The 16,826-nt window shown below is 46.0% G+C and overlaps 1 protein-coding gene across 1 annotated transcript; it reads right to left on the bottom strand.

Moving 5' to 3' along the window:
* Positions 1 to 1,668: 1,668 nt before the first annotated feature.
* BUB1 (BUB1 mitotic checkpoint serine/threonine kinase) lies at positions 1,669 to 16,475 on the bottom strand. Its single transcript, XM_054822608.1, has 25 exons — positions 16,448 to 16,475; positions 16,227 to 16,286; positions 16,004 to 16,148; positions 15,458 to 15,654; positions 14,772 to 14,812; positions 14,405 to 14,511; positions 12,925 to 12,977; positions 12,629 to 12,819; positions 11,577 to 11,737; positions 11,004 to 11,338; positions 10,472 to 10,524; positions 9,830 to 9,967; positions 9,181 to 9,276; positions 8,455 to 8,545; positions 7,975 to 8,056; positions 7,114 to 7,294; positions 6,544 to 6,622; positions 6,013 to 6,236; positions 5,396 to 5,536; positions 4,643 to 4,758; positions 3,252 to 3,413; positions 2,898 to 3,055; positions 2,627 to 2,804; positions 2,272 to 2,378; positions 1,669 to 1,973 (listed from the first exon to the last, which is right to left on the bottom strand). Exons 1-25 carry the CDS (start codon positions 16,462 to 16,464, stop codon positions 1,778 to 1,780), a joined length of 3,309 nt encoding a protein of 1,102 aa, XP_054678583.1. The 5' UTR covers positions 16,465 to 16,475; the 3' UTR covers positions 1,669 to 1,777.
* Positions 16,476 to 16,826: the final 351 nt, after the last annotated feature.

Here is a 16,826-nt window from a genome sequence, read left to right as displayed (position 1 = left end):
ACTGCATCCCGCAGGCTGCGAACTGCCCCGGAGCCCCTCGGAAGCGTGCCACCACAAAAGCGCTCTCCAGCTTCCCCGTAGATTAAGTCCGCGCGTCCCCCGTACGCAATCTGAGCGAGGAGGATGTGCGGGCAGCGAAGCCAGGCTGACAAAGCCCAAACGTCGTATTTTCGCACGCGCATCGAGCACCGATTCCCCTGTCCTCTCCCCCATACGTTACCTCCTTTACAAATCAGCCCAGGTCCCGTAACTCCGGGTCACGGCCCCCCGTTTCATCCCCCACCCGAAAAATCTCGCTCGCTGTGAGGCAACGCGGACGTGGCTCCGAAGAGGCGATGTCCGTTCTCAGCCGAGAGCACGGCCTCGGCTCCCAAGCCAAGGGAGACAGCGCAGATGCTGCCACAGAGCTGGCGTGTGCAAGGGGCCCACGGCTAGATTTCTTTGGGGTTTGTGTAATTCGGGGAATTCAAGTTATTTTGACATCTAACGCTTGACAAAACAGCTATAAAGTCAAGGCAACCTCATGCAAACTCAAGCGAGCGACTGGCATAGGCAGCAGCGATTCAGCGTGTTGGTAATTAAGAAACACGTAAAAATAGATAAAAAGGAACGGGGGGCACTTCTAAAGGAACACTTTCCTGGCCTTTTCCCCCGGAGTATTTTCACAATATCTTGCAACAGTAAAGGAAAAGGAACAGAAACCAACCCTTTCACTTCCAGTGAGGAGAGATATTTGCCTCTTGGTTTTCCCTGTCGCTAGTGAGGGTGTTGTGGCTGGTCCGAAGTGAATTTAACAAAAGCAGCAAGTGTGATTTCGGTCCTATCTAATCTAAATCTAATCTGCAAACCTCGGTTTCTTTCAACCCAGGAGTTCCTGCGAGAAAGGGTAGAGCGGGAGAGCGACCGTACGAGCTGCAAACCTCAAATTGCAATACCAGCGCTCGGAGCGCAGGTGCTCACCTGCACACTCATTTCATCACCGACGCAGAACGGTGCTTCCTCCTATTCATCATCTGCAGCAGCTTTTTTTGAGGGGGGAGAAGAGACCTACAGAAAACCTGTCCTGCTTACGCCTACCGACCGTGGGTTTTTCCCCGATGAGGTGCAGAAAGCTACCTGAGTTCTTGCTCTCGTAGCTATTTCACTTCCAATTGCTGTCTTCGCTTCTCTTAGAAGAGATGCCAGAGTTTTCCACAACAACAGGGTCTCCGTCCGGAATTACATCCCTGTTTCCAACAGCTCGCTCCTCCCCAAAGGCTCCGCTCACCATTCTCCCCGTTGGGAAAATGAATTCTCAACACCTCGCATTCGCTTTACGTTTCAAAGACCAGCCTGCCCTTCACCTGGCTGCACCGTATTTATCGCCCGAACGCTTCCCGGCCTCTACGCGCGAGCTAAGGGCTGCCAGCGTAGCTTGACCTCAGCATTGACCTTGCTTTTTTACCTTCCCAAGGTCCCTTCAACACAAAGGATTCGGTGGTCTTTGTCAAAAATCCCAGGGAGGTTGAAAGCAATTACTCCATCTGCGCAGTACTTTTCACCAGCTTTTTTTCCTTAGAAATACACGGTATTACGACAACTGCCCACGCCTCCCAAACCAGACAAGTTAAATTAACAAGCAATTTTAGTGTAATTTTTTTCCCCACAAAAGCATAGAAAGATGCGAGTTGTCGTTCCTGAAGTTAACCCCAAGAACATTTATTTCTAGAAGAAGTTATTACAAAAAGATTTCACATCAATAAAACGCCGGTCCTCAGTAACTGTGCAAACTAAACGCTTATTTTCGTGACTGTTTGTGTTCTATGAGCAACACAACAAGTCTGTTCCGAAGGAACTTTATTTCCTTTGCGTACGACTTGCAAAATAAGTCCTTCAGCCTTTTGCGCAAAACTCCCAGTGCAGGCAGGCTGTGGCAGTCGGGGATGTTCAGCATGCTCTCAAAAAACTCTTTCCACAGGTCAGCATTAGGAAACCTGCAAAGGAACCACACACACACACACAAAAAAAAAAAAAAAAAAAAAAAAAAAGGGGGGGGGGCATCAAAAAATTTTTCTAAATTCAAGCTGTTAAAATACAATCCGCAGCCAAAACGCTTAAGTCGGTGAATTCTCCGAAGCGGTTCATGCGCGCTGAACCCACAGCTCACGGGGCATCGAGAAGTAAGCGCGAGCAACGCTGAAAGCTGCGACAGAAGCTAACCTCCAAAGAAACCTGGCACTAATGACGCGGCTTTCTAGACAAGGGAAGGTTTTGAAAAGATTTGACACCGACCTTCTGAAGGCTCTCTCGGGCTTCCAGATACCGTTCTCGTTCTTCACTTGCATGTAGCTACCAAAGAGCATGCAGTAGACCGTTGCTGCAATGCCGAAGTAGTCTGTCTGAACAGAGCACACACACGTTTCATGTTAAAAAGATGTATCGAGACCACTAGAAATTAGCTGAAAAACACTCCGTGGAGCCAGCAAGGCGAGAGCTCCGTAAAAAGAGGGTTCAGGATCGCGTTTTTAAAGCGACAAGCCGAATCTACAACTCCAGTGCAAAAGTGTAATATTTCTACGCTCCATTTGTTCAGGCCGGACGCGTGCAGTAAGCTCCAAACGTTTGGGCTGTCTACGCAATCTCATACCTGGTAGTTCCATGGTTTCTGCGTCAGCATTTCAATACACTGAAATCCGGAGGTTTCGCACTTTGCGGTAAACGCCGTTCCTTCAGGAAAGAGTTTCATGTCTATACTCTGCCCCAAGTCAATGAGCGTCAAGCCGTGAGAGAGACCATCTATGTCACACGTATCGTTGTCCAGAAACCTTCAGTCATGACGACATGAAGCGATCACGTAATTATCGAGGCTATGATATCACGATACGCTGGGGTCTCAGGTAGCAAAGGGAAATACTTGCCTTTCTCCAAGTATGAAATTGTCAGGCTTAATATCACCGTGAATGATTTTGCAGTTGTGGAGCTCTTCTACCATATAAAGAATTTTTACAGCAAAGTAGATGACAAGCGCTTGAGGCATCACCTTCTCAGGCAGCTTCCTGTAAATGTTTATGGCATTCTGTAAACAAAACGATAGGGAAGAGCCATCAGCTACGCAGAAACTACTCGATACGGATTACGGGTCCGTGTTGATAAACACGGAATATGTTCACAATGAAGTTCCATAAAGCGGAGAGTAGAGGAGACATCTGAATATCGTAATATAATAGCGCTCCAAAAAGATTATGATGTTCCAGAGCGCTGATTACACTTACTAGCAACGTTCCATAGCTGTAGAGCTCGCCAACCAAAATGCTTCCGTTCTGAAAGAAGTGAGCAGAATAAAAGTGGATGTAGAGATGGCGTACGCTTGGATTGAGCCTTTCCACCAGTTGTGTTGCTATATAGAACTCCCAAGGGTTGGCAGGCTTCTGGACCTGTAACCAAAAAGTTGATTTACTAAGAAAATCTATTAGCGTTAAAAGCAGGAGATCATCTCGGGTTGGGGTGGTTTGTTGTTGTTTTTTAATGGCAGACTAGGCATTTTTCCTCTTGACCAAATAAAATACTTATATCGCTCTCTTGTGTTATTTAAAATGTCAGTCTTTCTGCAACACCGATGTTTCTGCTGGCAACAGACATTTTGTGTAAGAGAGAAGGCTTTTGAAGTCAAACCAGGAAAACCCTTCCGATTCCTTCCCCCGCTACACGGAACGCCTGATGCTCAAAACCCCCTTAAGTCACCTTTACATACTAGAAAGCTAAAACGATTTTTGCTGAAAGATGAAATGTTGCAGAAGAGATCCACAAAAACATCCCGAGTGTTGGGGCGGGGGGGGGAAGCTCTGGCGTGGAGAGGCTGAGGGCGTACGCGCGTGCCAACTCAATCACGTAACGGGGTTGCAGCCAGGCTGCGGTAACCGTTCGCGCGCCCTCTCAGCCAGCAGCAGCTTGCAGGGACGCACGACCTAGCACAACCCTCTCGGGCTGACTTCCCTGTTGCACGGACTTTCCTTTTGGCAGCGGTTCTGATGTAAACACGTGCTATCGGCTGTTGCTCATTCCTGCACTGAAGCAGCCTGGAAGAAGACAGGGCAGAGCAGAGAGGGAGCTGCTCCATCTACAATCGCCGTAAAGACGGGTTGGTCTGTTTATAAAACCGTACCAGAGAGCTATCGCCCAGCAAAGCCTACATGATAGCCAGCTGCTGCCGAAGAGGCTGGCTGCACAAAGTGCAAAAATGCTTCTGGAAAGCTTGTGGGCACGGATCTGGAAGGCAGAGTAGCCACCGAGTAGCAAGAGCAATTTTATCATCAACCCACGCACGTTTTCTTTTGCTGGGGGCTCAGAGCACTCGTGCAATGAGCTGCCTTTGCTCAGCCGAGGAAGATAACCTGGCTGTAGTTCTCACTCCTGGGGATACTTGGGACTAACTTCATAAAGAAAAGATGAAGAGGCAAGTCAAGTCACGAGGATAAGTAACTTCCACGTAGAATGAATCAGACACCACAGCACTCAACCTGAACGAGGCTTTGAGGATAGACCAATATGCTTTACTTCATATTTATAAAGTCTGAAAACTCAGCAGAATCTACCCAGGGTAGGTGTCATTACTGTAAGACCCCAGAATTTTCCAGCAGAGCTACTCCGAATCAACATTACTTACCTTGAATATTACTTTCTGATTGTTTCTAGGGTTACTCGCGTCCAGAATGGAAGCTTGATAGACTTGGGCAAAAGCTCCCTCTCCAACCAAGCAGTCCACATGGAACGAGGTGGAACCTTTAAGAGATTAACAACATTAAGTCCTGCTTGCAAACTTCAGGAAGAAGAGACATCACTGCTCGGGGGGGGAAAAAAAGAAAAAAGCACCAGCCTACATAAATCATTGCTTTACCCCTAGTGCTAGTCTTTCTCGGCAAGTCTCTTCTTGCCAGCCAGCCTTTCCATAGAAGAGAGCCTGTCCTCACTCGTGAGAGCAAGAGCGCTGTGAAGTGCTACGCACAAAAAAAATCACTGTTTCCGTTTTAGTCTGACTCCCTGGAAGTAATCAAATTCCAGAGTGCATTCCTTAAAAAGTAAACACTAAGGTTTAAGTCATGCAAGTATGTTGCAATTACTGTCACACAGATTTTGTTGACACAGGACTGCTGCTGCTCTATACAAAGTTTGAGAGTTGTATCACAGGTTATGAGGAAAGGAGAACTAGGAAAATTGCCTGCTCAGAATGCCTAATCAAAACCACTTATGCTACAAAAGACAAACAAAAAAACCGGGTCTAATTTCAGATCTGAGGTTTAGGTAATCTGGAAGCTATCTGGATACACAGACGAGTAAACTGTATTAGAAAAATACGTCAGAGGTTCCCAGAAAAGCTTCAGGAAGTGCTCTGAAGTGACATGTTTGAAGCAGCTCTTACCCAGCGGGAGTTCAGCCTTCAGTCTGATGGATGGAAGAGTAGCTTTCCATTCAAAGTAGTTGGCACAGGTGTGGAGTGGTTTAGGAAGCTCTGATAAGAATTTGCAAATCAATTCCTTATCCCAAGGGTTCTCAACGAGGACTTCATGGAAAGAAGAAAAAATATTTAAGCTATAAGAAAAGTGTCATTTCAAGGAGGTAACACAAGCTTATACTTGAATGAGTATCACTGATTTAAAAAACAAAAACCAAAGAGGGATAAGTTAAGTGTTCCTCAATTTTGTCAATCCAGCTTTTATACCTATGTCTTCCCTGTTAAAGTTGCCCAGAAAGACCGAAGTTTCTGAAGTATTTGAGCCTCAACTAGCAAAGAGCCCTTCGGTACTCCCGAGCGCTCCTGTACTTCAGAGTATCTCTGGCATCACGTAACACAGGTACGACCCACGCTTGTCCTTCCTTACATCGCTTGTATATACGCAGCGATCTCCTCGCAGGAGCTGCAAGACAGTTTGCTCGCTGCAGCCACCGCCTTCCCGTTGGAACAAAGCACCGCTGCAAGAACAGACACCGCTCTGGTCTCGGACTTGACCAAAGAAAACTGTAGGCAATGCTCCGTACCTGGAGCTCCAACACTCCGAGCTGTCCTGTTCTGCCCAGTTCCAGACAGCTTTTCAGGGGAAGCTTTGTCCACCCCAACAGACGAGGGACGTTCCGTTCCGCTCGTGGCAGTCTGCTCCTGTAATCTTTGAGAAGCAGCTGTAGCAATTCCTTGAGTTCCATTTCCTTGTTTCAAGGCATTTCCTTGAACCTCTCCTTGTTCTGCAATGTGTTCAAGAGCAGGGCTACGTATTTTAAAAAAAAAAAAAAAAAAAAAGTTATCAACAGTACTGCCACGGTATTTTTGCATCTTCAGGAAGCAAAAATGTGTCAAATGTCCACTCTTGTGGCATTGGCCATAACCAACGTTCAAGATGAATAAAACGGACATTTCTTAAGAAAATAAGATTTGGTCATATCGCGCTACCCATTGTCTAATAACTTTCAAGCTCATCAGCCAACGAGTTCAGCCAATATTGAAAAGAGAGCAGTAGTTTTACACACACAGCCATTAAAACTTAGTCTGGAAAGTCTCAGTGATTCATGACGTACCTTAGCTTCTTAGTTCTTGTCTGCTTGTGCAGCTCTTCAGAAAACTCCAAATCCATTTGCGGCAAGTCATCCCCACCGGCTGAACAAAGGGAGCAGCAACAACAGCACGTGTTTATTTTCCCAGAAGGGTAAGCATGCTTGGAGTATTCTTACCAAGACCAGAAGGTTAAGTCACGCCGCAGCTGTGAAAGCCGCTAAGGTACCACAAAAGCTAGAACTGAACAAGCCTATTTTAAAATATATGAGGACAGACAGTAGCTTGATTTCTTTAGGGAGTGTGTTCCAAGACAAGCATAAAGGTGCCCCCAGGAGAAGGTGGTGCGGGGACTTCAGTCAATTTTTTGCCTGTTTACAGCCCCTCGGAACAGTTCAGAACAGCAGTTTGACAGCACAAAGCCTCTCTTGTCCCTCGCCACCTTCTCTTATTCCCCCAATTAAAAATTCTTGGAAAGCTCACGTGCTGGGCCAGCCCGTGCTCCCAGCTGCCGTTCTGCAAGGAACGCCTACTCAGAAGCGGAGTCATGCAGCACTGAATTAGATGCTCTCGACCTGAAGTATTCATTATTTTACCTTTGTCCTCCAAAGCTTGTCGCAAATGTGCCGACAGGTAATTAAATGGTGTTGATACAAGCTGGGCAGCTCGTGCAAAGTCTCTCGTGTTGTTTGGACTGGGAGCTAATGTTTTATTACTGTTTGGTACGTTCCACACCGTATAATCATCCCTCAAGAACTCTGGTGTCCCTGTTTCTTCCTAGACAGGGGAAGAAAAAAAAATAAATATATGGATTTAAAACTAAGCCACTGAAACTATCCTGCGGAGCTGCACCGTAAGGCACTGGCAGCTGCTGCAGTCAGGTTCAATAACGTAACATCTGCACGTGTCAACTTAGAAACGTTAGAAAAATAAAGGAATGGCGATATATCCTAAACCACAGGTTTACAGAGTTTTGTGTCAGACCTGGGTGTTGGCAATAATCAGTGTAACAGCAAAACGCTAGACGACAAAACAATTGCCACTAAAGCGTGAAAAAGCCCATCTCATTACTCAGCGATCGCTTACACCCAAGCAGCCTGAAGTTTTATGCACCTCCTTGGCTACGAAAATCGTTAGGTGGTTACTAGAACATTAACGTGTCTCTGGCTCCCCGTCCTTCCTCCCCCAAAACACATGCCGAATCTACACATCAGCCGCAGTCGGATTTGTTCTAGAGATGGAGGTCTCCACTATTAAGCTGCTAGAAGTTTTGGGAAGATTAACAACTGACAAAGCTCATCCCATGGGCAGGAAGTGGGAAGGGATATCTACGCTTCAGCCAGGCATCATTCGTAAGATTGGGATAGAACGAAAGTAAATACAAGCACCTCTGATATCCCCTATAACTACGTAACCCAGTTTCAAGGCTAATTCTTGCAACAAGACCAAACACTCACTTCTGTGCCCGCTGTACAGTCAGTCAAGGGACGTTCTCCAATAGTTCTGGGCTCTTCTGGCTTGCTTTTATGCTGCGGGATCCTGACAAAACAGGTAGTTTAGAATAGCTTTTCCCCAGAAACTTCCCCAGGCAGACTGATCATAACTAAAGACTTGCAGTTTTTAGGGGTTTTTAAAAATAATTTTAATTTTTTTTTTTTTTTAAAGAATCCCAGTCGCAGTAGCTCAAAGAAACAAGCTATCCACAGTCACACAGAAAATTAAGCATCCTAAGCACAGTGTCCAAACAGGAAAGTTGCGCAATTCCCCAGAGAAGCAACCGCAGCTTTCTCGTGCCACTTCCACACAGCTGCTGGGGACTGTATTCAAGCCAGTCCTGATCTTGCAAATACAGTCACAACCAAATGGTATGGAATAGAAACAATCCTATATGTACTTCTCAATAAACTGAACTCAGCTGTTCCTTTTTTCCTCCTTACCCGCTGTTCTCTTTTTCGTTCTCATCTTCAAAGATAGAGAATGCAGGCATGGCGGGGGCAACAACATTAGTTTTCAGACTTCCACCAGGCTCTTAAAAATGAAAAGATAACCAATATTATCTTCACCCAATGAAGATGATTTAAACAGTCACATTTTCACCCTCACCTGACACGGCTGCAGCCATAGACCAGGAGCATCCTCAGAATTACCACTCAATTCCTCTTTCCCATAAGCTCTTGGAAACGGGGAAGATTTTTCCACCTCAAAACCAAGACTGGCCAGGAGTACAGAAACCTTCTTGCTGCATCTGACCAGTTGGGAAATGTCTCTGTGCTCACTGTTGTAAGCCACTTAGTTTTCCAACAATTTTAAGCGTTACACTAAGATGGCAATTCAGATCCTAGCACCCAGCCTACAAAGTGGTTTAGGAAAAAAGCTTTACTCGTATGAAGTACCGGCTGTGGCCTTTTCAAAATTCGGTTTTAAACACCAGAGAAGTCTCTACAGAGAAGTTACGTGTTCAATACATGCATTAATAGGCTCGCTAACAGTAAAGTGCTTCTGCTGTTCTTGGACTGTGCATCAAAATTTAGAACTTGTCAGTAAATTCAATTATCAGGAAAGAAGCTGCTTCTTCACACCAAATCAAACAACTGCTTATGTCAAAATCAGCAGGACTGGTGGGAGGGGTGAAATCACAGACAGAAAAAGTAAATACTACGTACCACTTTTTCTGCAAAAGACTTCAAATTGATCCTTGCTTTCTTCAAGAGCAGATGGTTCAGGCAAGATGGGTGTTTGAAACATATCCATGAGAAATCCTAAAGAAACAAAAAAAAACCCCAAAAAACACAGTAATATCACCCCCAGTAAAAGAAATTTTCAGAGGGTCTTCAATTGTGTAGTAGTCCAATCGAATGCCAATATTCTTAACACTTATCAAACGCTGATAGCCAATTATTCCTTCATATTGCATTTAAACACTCCAGACAACTGAACAAACACAGGAAGATGCAGCTTGGCAACATGGACTTGCTGGTGTCCTGGCCTTTTTTTTTTCCTCCTTTTCTGTTTTCCTCTCCAAGATGAGATTTCAAGTTCTCCTACAGGAGCGAATTCTCCTTTATCTTCTTAGATATTTGGAAAACTAACGCATACCACAAGCTTTCTGGGTTTTTTTCTTTTTACAGGTATGTATTCAGCTGCAGCAGCTCGCTACGTGTTAGTGGCTTACTATCAAAACAGAAGAACGTGGCAGAAGAGTACAAAGGGGAGAACACAGCATCATGATGTTATTACTTCACCGCTGACATCAGAAACACAACTGCAATTTGCCTTTTAGGGTTTTGAAAAATCACCCTCGTTTCAGCTTACCCAACGCTTCCTTCGTGTGAACCGTAGGTGAAGGTTGCACTTTGAACGGCGTTGCCTGCATCGCTCCTCCCAGCGAGGTGTTTGGGGTAGCTTGAGAAGCGCTTCCAGAAGCAAAGGAAGAATTTCCCACTCTAGATGCTAGAAATGAGAACAGCAAGATCATTTCTCAAGTAGCCTGGGACTATTTATTAACATTTCAGGAGCTAGCAAAATGTTAGTAAGAGAAGCAAACAAGATGAGGAGCAGAGTGACAACCCAGAATTTTGGGAGAGCGGATTTTGGCTTGTTCAGAGCTTGGCAGGTTCCCAAGGGAGGCTGCCCTGAAGGGCAAGAGAGACCTTGGACAGCCGGGTGGCCTCCGAGGACTTTGTCTTCGATTCACAGCAATGATCCACCCTGACACGGAAAGTCAAGCAGGCAGGAACTCCCGACCGAGCTCAAACAACAAGGAATTGCACGGAAGGTGGAAACAGGCACTGGCCCCATGGGCGGGATATAGAGACAGTGCCCAAACACGCAGGGATGGAGTTAGGAAAGTCAAAAAGCTTTGCTGGGGTTGGAACTAGTAGCCACATGCTATCAATCCCAAGCCAGTAACGGTCCACCAACAGCATCAGTCTTAAGCAAAACCGGGCTTATTACCTTCTTTCACGTCCACAGAAGTAGTTAGTCCAGTGGATCTCTTGTTAGGGTGCCTTCAAAGGAAAGATTAAGAACATGAGCTTGAAATAAAAGCTATTATTTGAATTCCAGCTTCACTTTGGGACTTAGCAGTACCGCACTCTAAGCAGCAAGGGTGCAGAAGAGAAATACAAGCACTTTTTTCCTTCTCTGGAGACCTTTGTGGCCAAGATGTAACATATGGGATCTGCATGAACTAAGCATCATCCCGCTGTTTATTTCAGGGACGGCAATGCTCAATAATTACTTTGGTTACACACTGAATTTCCTCTTAGTTATTACAACTAAAACCCAAGGTTAAAGGAATTAAAAACTGAAATGAAAGCTCTAAGTTTTATTAAGTTTGATCTAGATCTAAACATTGGTTTCCACAAGCTACTTCAGATTTTTTCAGAAGAGGACGAGAGGGGCTTTTTTAGTTAATTCTCAGCTGAGGCGTAGATACTGAGGACTGCACAATTTGCAGAGCAAGAACTAGCCTGTTTATACGTACTGTTCTCCAGCGCTCCAATTAAGAGCTGAGTCAGGACGTGCCCGTTCCTGAGCCGAAACGTTATTGAACGGAGGGTGTAACAAACTGTGCTGGAGCTCCCCGAGCTCTAGCTGGGTTGTGGTTGCATCCTTCTTATATGTTACTTCCCACAGGGAGGTTGATGTCGTCCGGTGGCCAACGGGTTTCGCTGATGGCAGCGTAAGAGCAGCGGACGATAAAGTACTTGACTGAGGTGGGTCTGGCCCCAGACCCTGGGCATTTTGCAGATCCGAATTTTGACAAGATCCCATCCAGTTCTGCTGTACAGCTGCACTGGGTGTCACATGTGGGTGCACCTTTAGAGATGAGAAATGTTCTTTTACGCTCAACCTCCACACACAAGTATAACCATTGCCATTTTCCTTTTTATTTCTGCACAACTAGACTGGTTTTTCACGCATAAGAGAACCTTCATATGCAACTAAAACTAAATCATGGAGAAGCAACCCCAAACTTTCGGGTTTAACAATTAAAATATATTTCATTCATGGTTAAAGTTTACAAGAGAAGGTCATGAAGACAGCTCCTACTTACCACTGTTTTATTTGCTTCAGCTGATGTTGGAGATGCTGGTTCCAGTCTAGTTTCCTCCAAGCTTTTGGTGAGCTGGGTGAGCTGTTCCAGCTTCTGCTGCAGGGCTTGCAGTTCAAGAACAGCTGATTCTTTTTTCCTTATGGAGTCTCTCTCTTCTTCTTCTAAGGATTAAATAACGATATTAAGTGAAAGTTCACTTTCGCTGGAGACGGAGCCTGCTGTCCCCAAGGGAAGTGCTGCCCCTGTTGGGAATTATCATACCTAACTACTGGATTGAAAAAAATTAATAATAGTCTAGACTTGAACACTAGTTTTAAAAATGCATTAGCATCTTCCCTCCCACTGACTCTCTCCCTGTTCCACTGACTGCAATTTATCCATTTCTTCCTTTACCAAATGACATAATTACGTCCAGCAACATCCCCTGGCAACTCCCCCCTCAAAAAAATGGTCAGATACACAACTAACTCACTTCCGAGCAGCTGGCCTTTATTTGTCCCCAGCAAACCAAGGTATTACTCCCAAATACAAATTTGCCTTGAGACCAGCCCAGCTACAAAGCATGCCATCGCCAACTACACAAGCGTGCCTTTGACTGACTTGGGCCAAGGACAACGTGTGGCATCGCACGTGACCGTTTGACAGCTTAAAGCACACTCTGGGCTCTCAGATTCCAGCCTAGCGATGGGAACCAGACACTCTCGATCTTGAATTGCAGGTATCACCCAGTAAGCGTAGAGCCGCAGCTAGAGCTCGCGTCAGGGTAACTAGTACTGCTAAGAGCTGCTCGCGTTTTCCTGCTCACCACTCTCTACGAAATCTAGGTTTCAAAAGACAAACCCACGGGATGAGCTTAAACCGTAAATATCGATGTCACTCGTCTGGCACGTTACCAAGCTCACCCAACCCCGTTTCTGTACGTGATGCTAACTTGGGCTCTGAGAAAGTTTTCAGGCTTCAACAGAGAGGTTGAAAAGAAATGAATGCAGCCAAGTACTAGTTTTCCAATAGGAGAATGTTTCTGAAACAGCTAGATGGAAAGAGAAGAATACCCCATTCTTGCTGTCTTCTGAGGCGCTCGTATTTCTTGAAGTATCTCTTGGCTCTTAGCTCCTCGAAGGAAAGTTCAGAGCCTTCACATATGAGCAGGTTTTTATCATACATTGCAACCTGCTCACATTCGACAACAGTAGATGACGACTTAGGAAGAACTTCAGATTTGGAGATGTACGTAACATACTTTCTGTGAGGAAAAATAGGGAAAAGCTCTATTCAAGTTCATTGAATTTATTCTGGGAGCACATTAATTTTCCTACACTCTGACTTTAAAGAAACCCCAAACACTTACACTTCTTCTCTTCCACCGGAAGAGCAGGACTCAGTACCAGCAGAATCAGGACCCTAAAGCAGGGCAGAGGAAATAAAAAGTAAAAATATACATACATATATATATATATATATATAAAGAGTTCCAATATTATGGTTAACCATCCATTCTGACATGACCAGCAACTACAAAGCCCCTAATATTTAATTCCGATTGAAGAGATGACAATTCAGATCATGAGCATGGCAAGAACAGATCAGAAAGAGAGCTCTACAAGTCATCAGAGCCTGAGGAAGTTCATCCCGAAGAATTAGCCATATAACAGTTCGCTGTAATCTCCGAGAACTTTTGGAAAATGAACAAGATCCCAGAGAACTGAGAGAGACAGATGTAGTTCTGGAAACCGCAGTCCAGAAGGACACTGGAACTAGTTGAACAGGTAGTTTCTATTCCAAAAACCAGATCACTTGGGTTTGTTAAGTACAGACTGGATGGCCTCATCCAATTTCTTCCTTTGACCAACGATCCAACCTCAGGGCTGAGGAACAGGCAGCAGACACACTACGTTTTAAGCCCTGTTCCATCGCCCAAGATATCTTTCGGTACTTGCAGGCAATACCAAACTGAGAGTCACGAGCACTTTAGAAAACAGGACCAAGTTGACAAAGGTTACATCAGTTTCCTACGCGCAGTCTTTAACATCACCCCCCATTCACCTTTCTTATCTGACTGCGCCAGAAAGGCTGTGAAGAATTAATTGTAACTAGCTTTGTCAAACCTCCGGAGAACACGAGTGCTGCATTCCGGTACCTAGCTGAGTTACAAGCAGTATGCTTGCTTTTTTTTTTTTTTGGTAGTTGTTTTATTGGGGGGAAGGGGGCAAAGGAAGATGACTACAGGGTGACAGGATTTGGACTGTAAAGTTAACTCAAGATCTGCACAAGGTATGAGCAGAACCTCAGCTGGAACTTGTTAGAGACTGACCTGGCAGGCTAGAGAGGGGCTCACGAACAGCGATAAAGTCATCTCCTACTCATTTCCCAGCTCAACAGACTGACAACTACCATCTACTACTACTACATCCCACCGAGGCTCAGCTGGGAAACTTCTCTTCCTCTGACATTATTTTTCATTTGCTCTTAAAGACAGTATCGAAAGAACTAACTTGAATTTCGAGACAATTCAACATAGGTGATTTCCAAGAAGCGTGACTGGCACCGAATCCACCGATAATATTACTACTCGAAAGAATGCTAACCAGCTGGATGGATCACTCTTTGCCTGGGATTCTGGAAATGTGTCCCACTACTTCCCAACTGAGATATTTCTACAAAGACGCGATGCTTACAGTATAAAAACATCAGTAACATCTCTGAGATACACCAGATATACTTAGTATATTTTATCTTTCTTATTCAGTCAAGTTCATCAATCTAAATTTTATGTGAGGGCTCCACATTTTTACCCACAATGTCCAAGTCACTTATTAATAGTAATTTACCTGATTTTTGCAAGCATTCACTGGGTCATTAAGATTTAAAACACCTTTTCGAGGAGCCATTTGATTTGCAGCATGTGAAGTTTGAAGTGGTTTTATAACGGCAGCACCTGGGACAGATAATACAGGTTTGCATTAATGAGAGGAAATAATTTTCTCATTGATGGATTGCTATTAACTTTAAGCATTGGAAAACTAATACCTCATTTTGAATACACTTCCCTTAAGAATTTTAAATACGGCCAGGAAAACAAACAAAAAAATCAGTTTCTACAGGAAATTTATTTTCTTCAGTGACAAAACTCACTGATAGAGATGAAAGATTCAACTAATTGAGCTACAGGGCACAGGCAGGTATCTTTAGGCTCACCTTGCAAAGGAGGGTTCTGAGGATCATAGTTCTGCAGCCAGCTAAATTGCAAGAAACGTCAGTTATTATCACTAAGTCACCTCTCATTCCTCCCCACCCCCCAGGAACCTTTGATTTCCTTGCACCATCATGCCATGAAACATAATACTAAAAAACTCAGGTTAGTTACAGGACACTTATTACTGTATATGGATGTATCCTGTTAGCTTCACAGTCGCAAAAATAAAATAGTGTAGCATGTACAACGTGAGCTACAGCCAATTAATACACTCCGGGAAGCATACAGGCATCCCTAACTTGAAAAAATGGGTGTCATTAGCGTGGCCAACTTGCTTGAGCTTCCAAGTGACGAAGCTCACACGTAATATGGCTGAGATAGGCTGCCAGAATCGGGGCAGGCTATGCATCCTTATAGCTCGGATCTACTTAACAGCGAATAGACAGGAAACAAATCAATCAATTAAGGGATTTTCTTTCTGGGCTCTACTTCACTGAAGACACTCAGTACGGTTTTTCTCAATACACCCAACAAATATTGAACAGCAAAGATGTATTGGTAAGCTTATAACTACCTGTAACAAAGTTATGTGCCTCTGCTACAGCACAGGGCACAGGCACATAAGAAAAAAAAAAATAACCGTATGCTTTCTGAATAGCTCAGCGAGTAAAAGACGCGTCAGAATTACCCATACAGCTGCTGCAAGTTCTCTCGCGGCTGTGCCTGGTTGTGAAGTCCTTTCTGAAGGACAGCTCCCGCGCACTGCACGTTGCCTTCATTTACAAGATGCTGAGCCCAAGCAACGTAGAAGTTAGATGCCTTTGCACCAATCCCTTGTCCGTAGAGGTAGTCAAAATACTGGCAAGGAGAAGTGATGAACTCCGCCTGCAGAAGAGAAAGATGCATATGAGCAAAAACATCCAAGGAAGTTGCAGGCAAAAACCCCCAATAACAGTTTCTCAGTTACCGTCATAGAAAAGCATTATTTTCCAAAGATAAAACCAGTTGGTAGGTAAGGTACCTCTGACAAGCCAAACAGCTCAATAACACCGCTTTAAAATGATATGCTAGCCTTCAGCAAGCCTGAGAAGTTCTCGGAGCTCCTGCAGAGAGCAATACGTCCCAACTCCACGCCACGTCTCCTCCCGCACCTCCCTGCGGCCACAGACCTACAGAAGGGCGGAACGCCTTTAACCTTTCGGGCCAGCTTACCTCCCCCGGAGCGTGTACCTACCAGCTTAACGCAGGAGTTAACAAACCGGGGATCTTGGTGGTACCTCTTGTCGCTTAGGAACACCTTCACAAGCTGCTCCAGGAGGCTGGGCAGGCGGCTTTGTTTCTCTGGAAGGGGAAGGCACCCATCGACCCACCGCACGTACCTGAAACACACCCAGGCACGTTATGAGCCCGCCCTGCACCGGGAGCCGCGCTAACGGCCGAGCCACGGGCGCGCTGACCTGTCCCACGGCTCCAGCGGGTCGGGCCCTTGGTAGTTCCGGATCTGAGCCTCGTACGTCCTGCAAGGCAAAGGGCGGGTCAGCCCGGGGAGGGCCGAGGGGCCGACCGCTCCTCCGGGGCGCTCACCCCCACAGCTCCGGCGGGCAAACCGCCCCGGGGCCGAGGCCTGCACCCCTCCGCCCCGGCCCGCCCCTCAGAGCCCCGGCCCGGCCGCGCTCACCGCACGGCGCCCTCCATCCTCCGCCCGCTCCAACCGCTGCCGACAATTCAAACCCGCCGCGCAAGCGCGCCGCGGCCCCCGCGCCGCCTTCTCATTGGCCGCCCGGCTCCACCAATCTCACTCGCTGCCGCCGGGAGGCCGCGCCTCCTTTAGCATCCCATTGGGTGAGCGCGGCCCCGCCCCCTGGGCGGTGCGCCGGCGGGAAGCTGTTCCCGCCCTGGCGGGGGCTACACGTTACTCTGCGCTGTTCCCGGCCAGGCGAGCGGGAAATACATACCTAAAATAATAAATTCGGGTTTAACGGAAGGTAAAGGATGCATAGGGCAGGTCGAGGCAGCACGATTCGCTGCACCTTGACCTGGTGAGCCAGCCTTTCCCG

Source organism: Grus americana, chromosome 3 (genome assembly GCF_028858705.1).
Source record: "Grus americana isolate bGruAme1 chromosome 3, bGruAme1.mat, whole genome shotgun sequence".
Lineage (NCBI taxonomy): Eukaryota > Metazoa > Chordata > Aves > Gruiformes > Gruidae > Grus > Grus americana.
The sequence above is the reverse complement of the archived record's forward strand: the minus strand, read 5'-3'. Positions and strand labels throughout refer to the sequence as shown.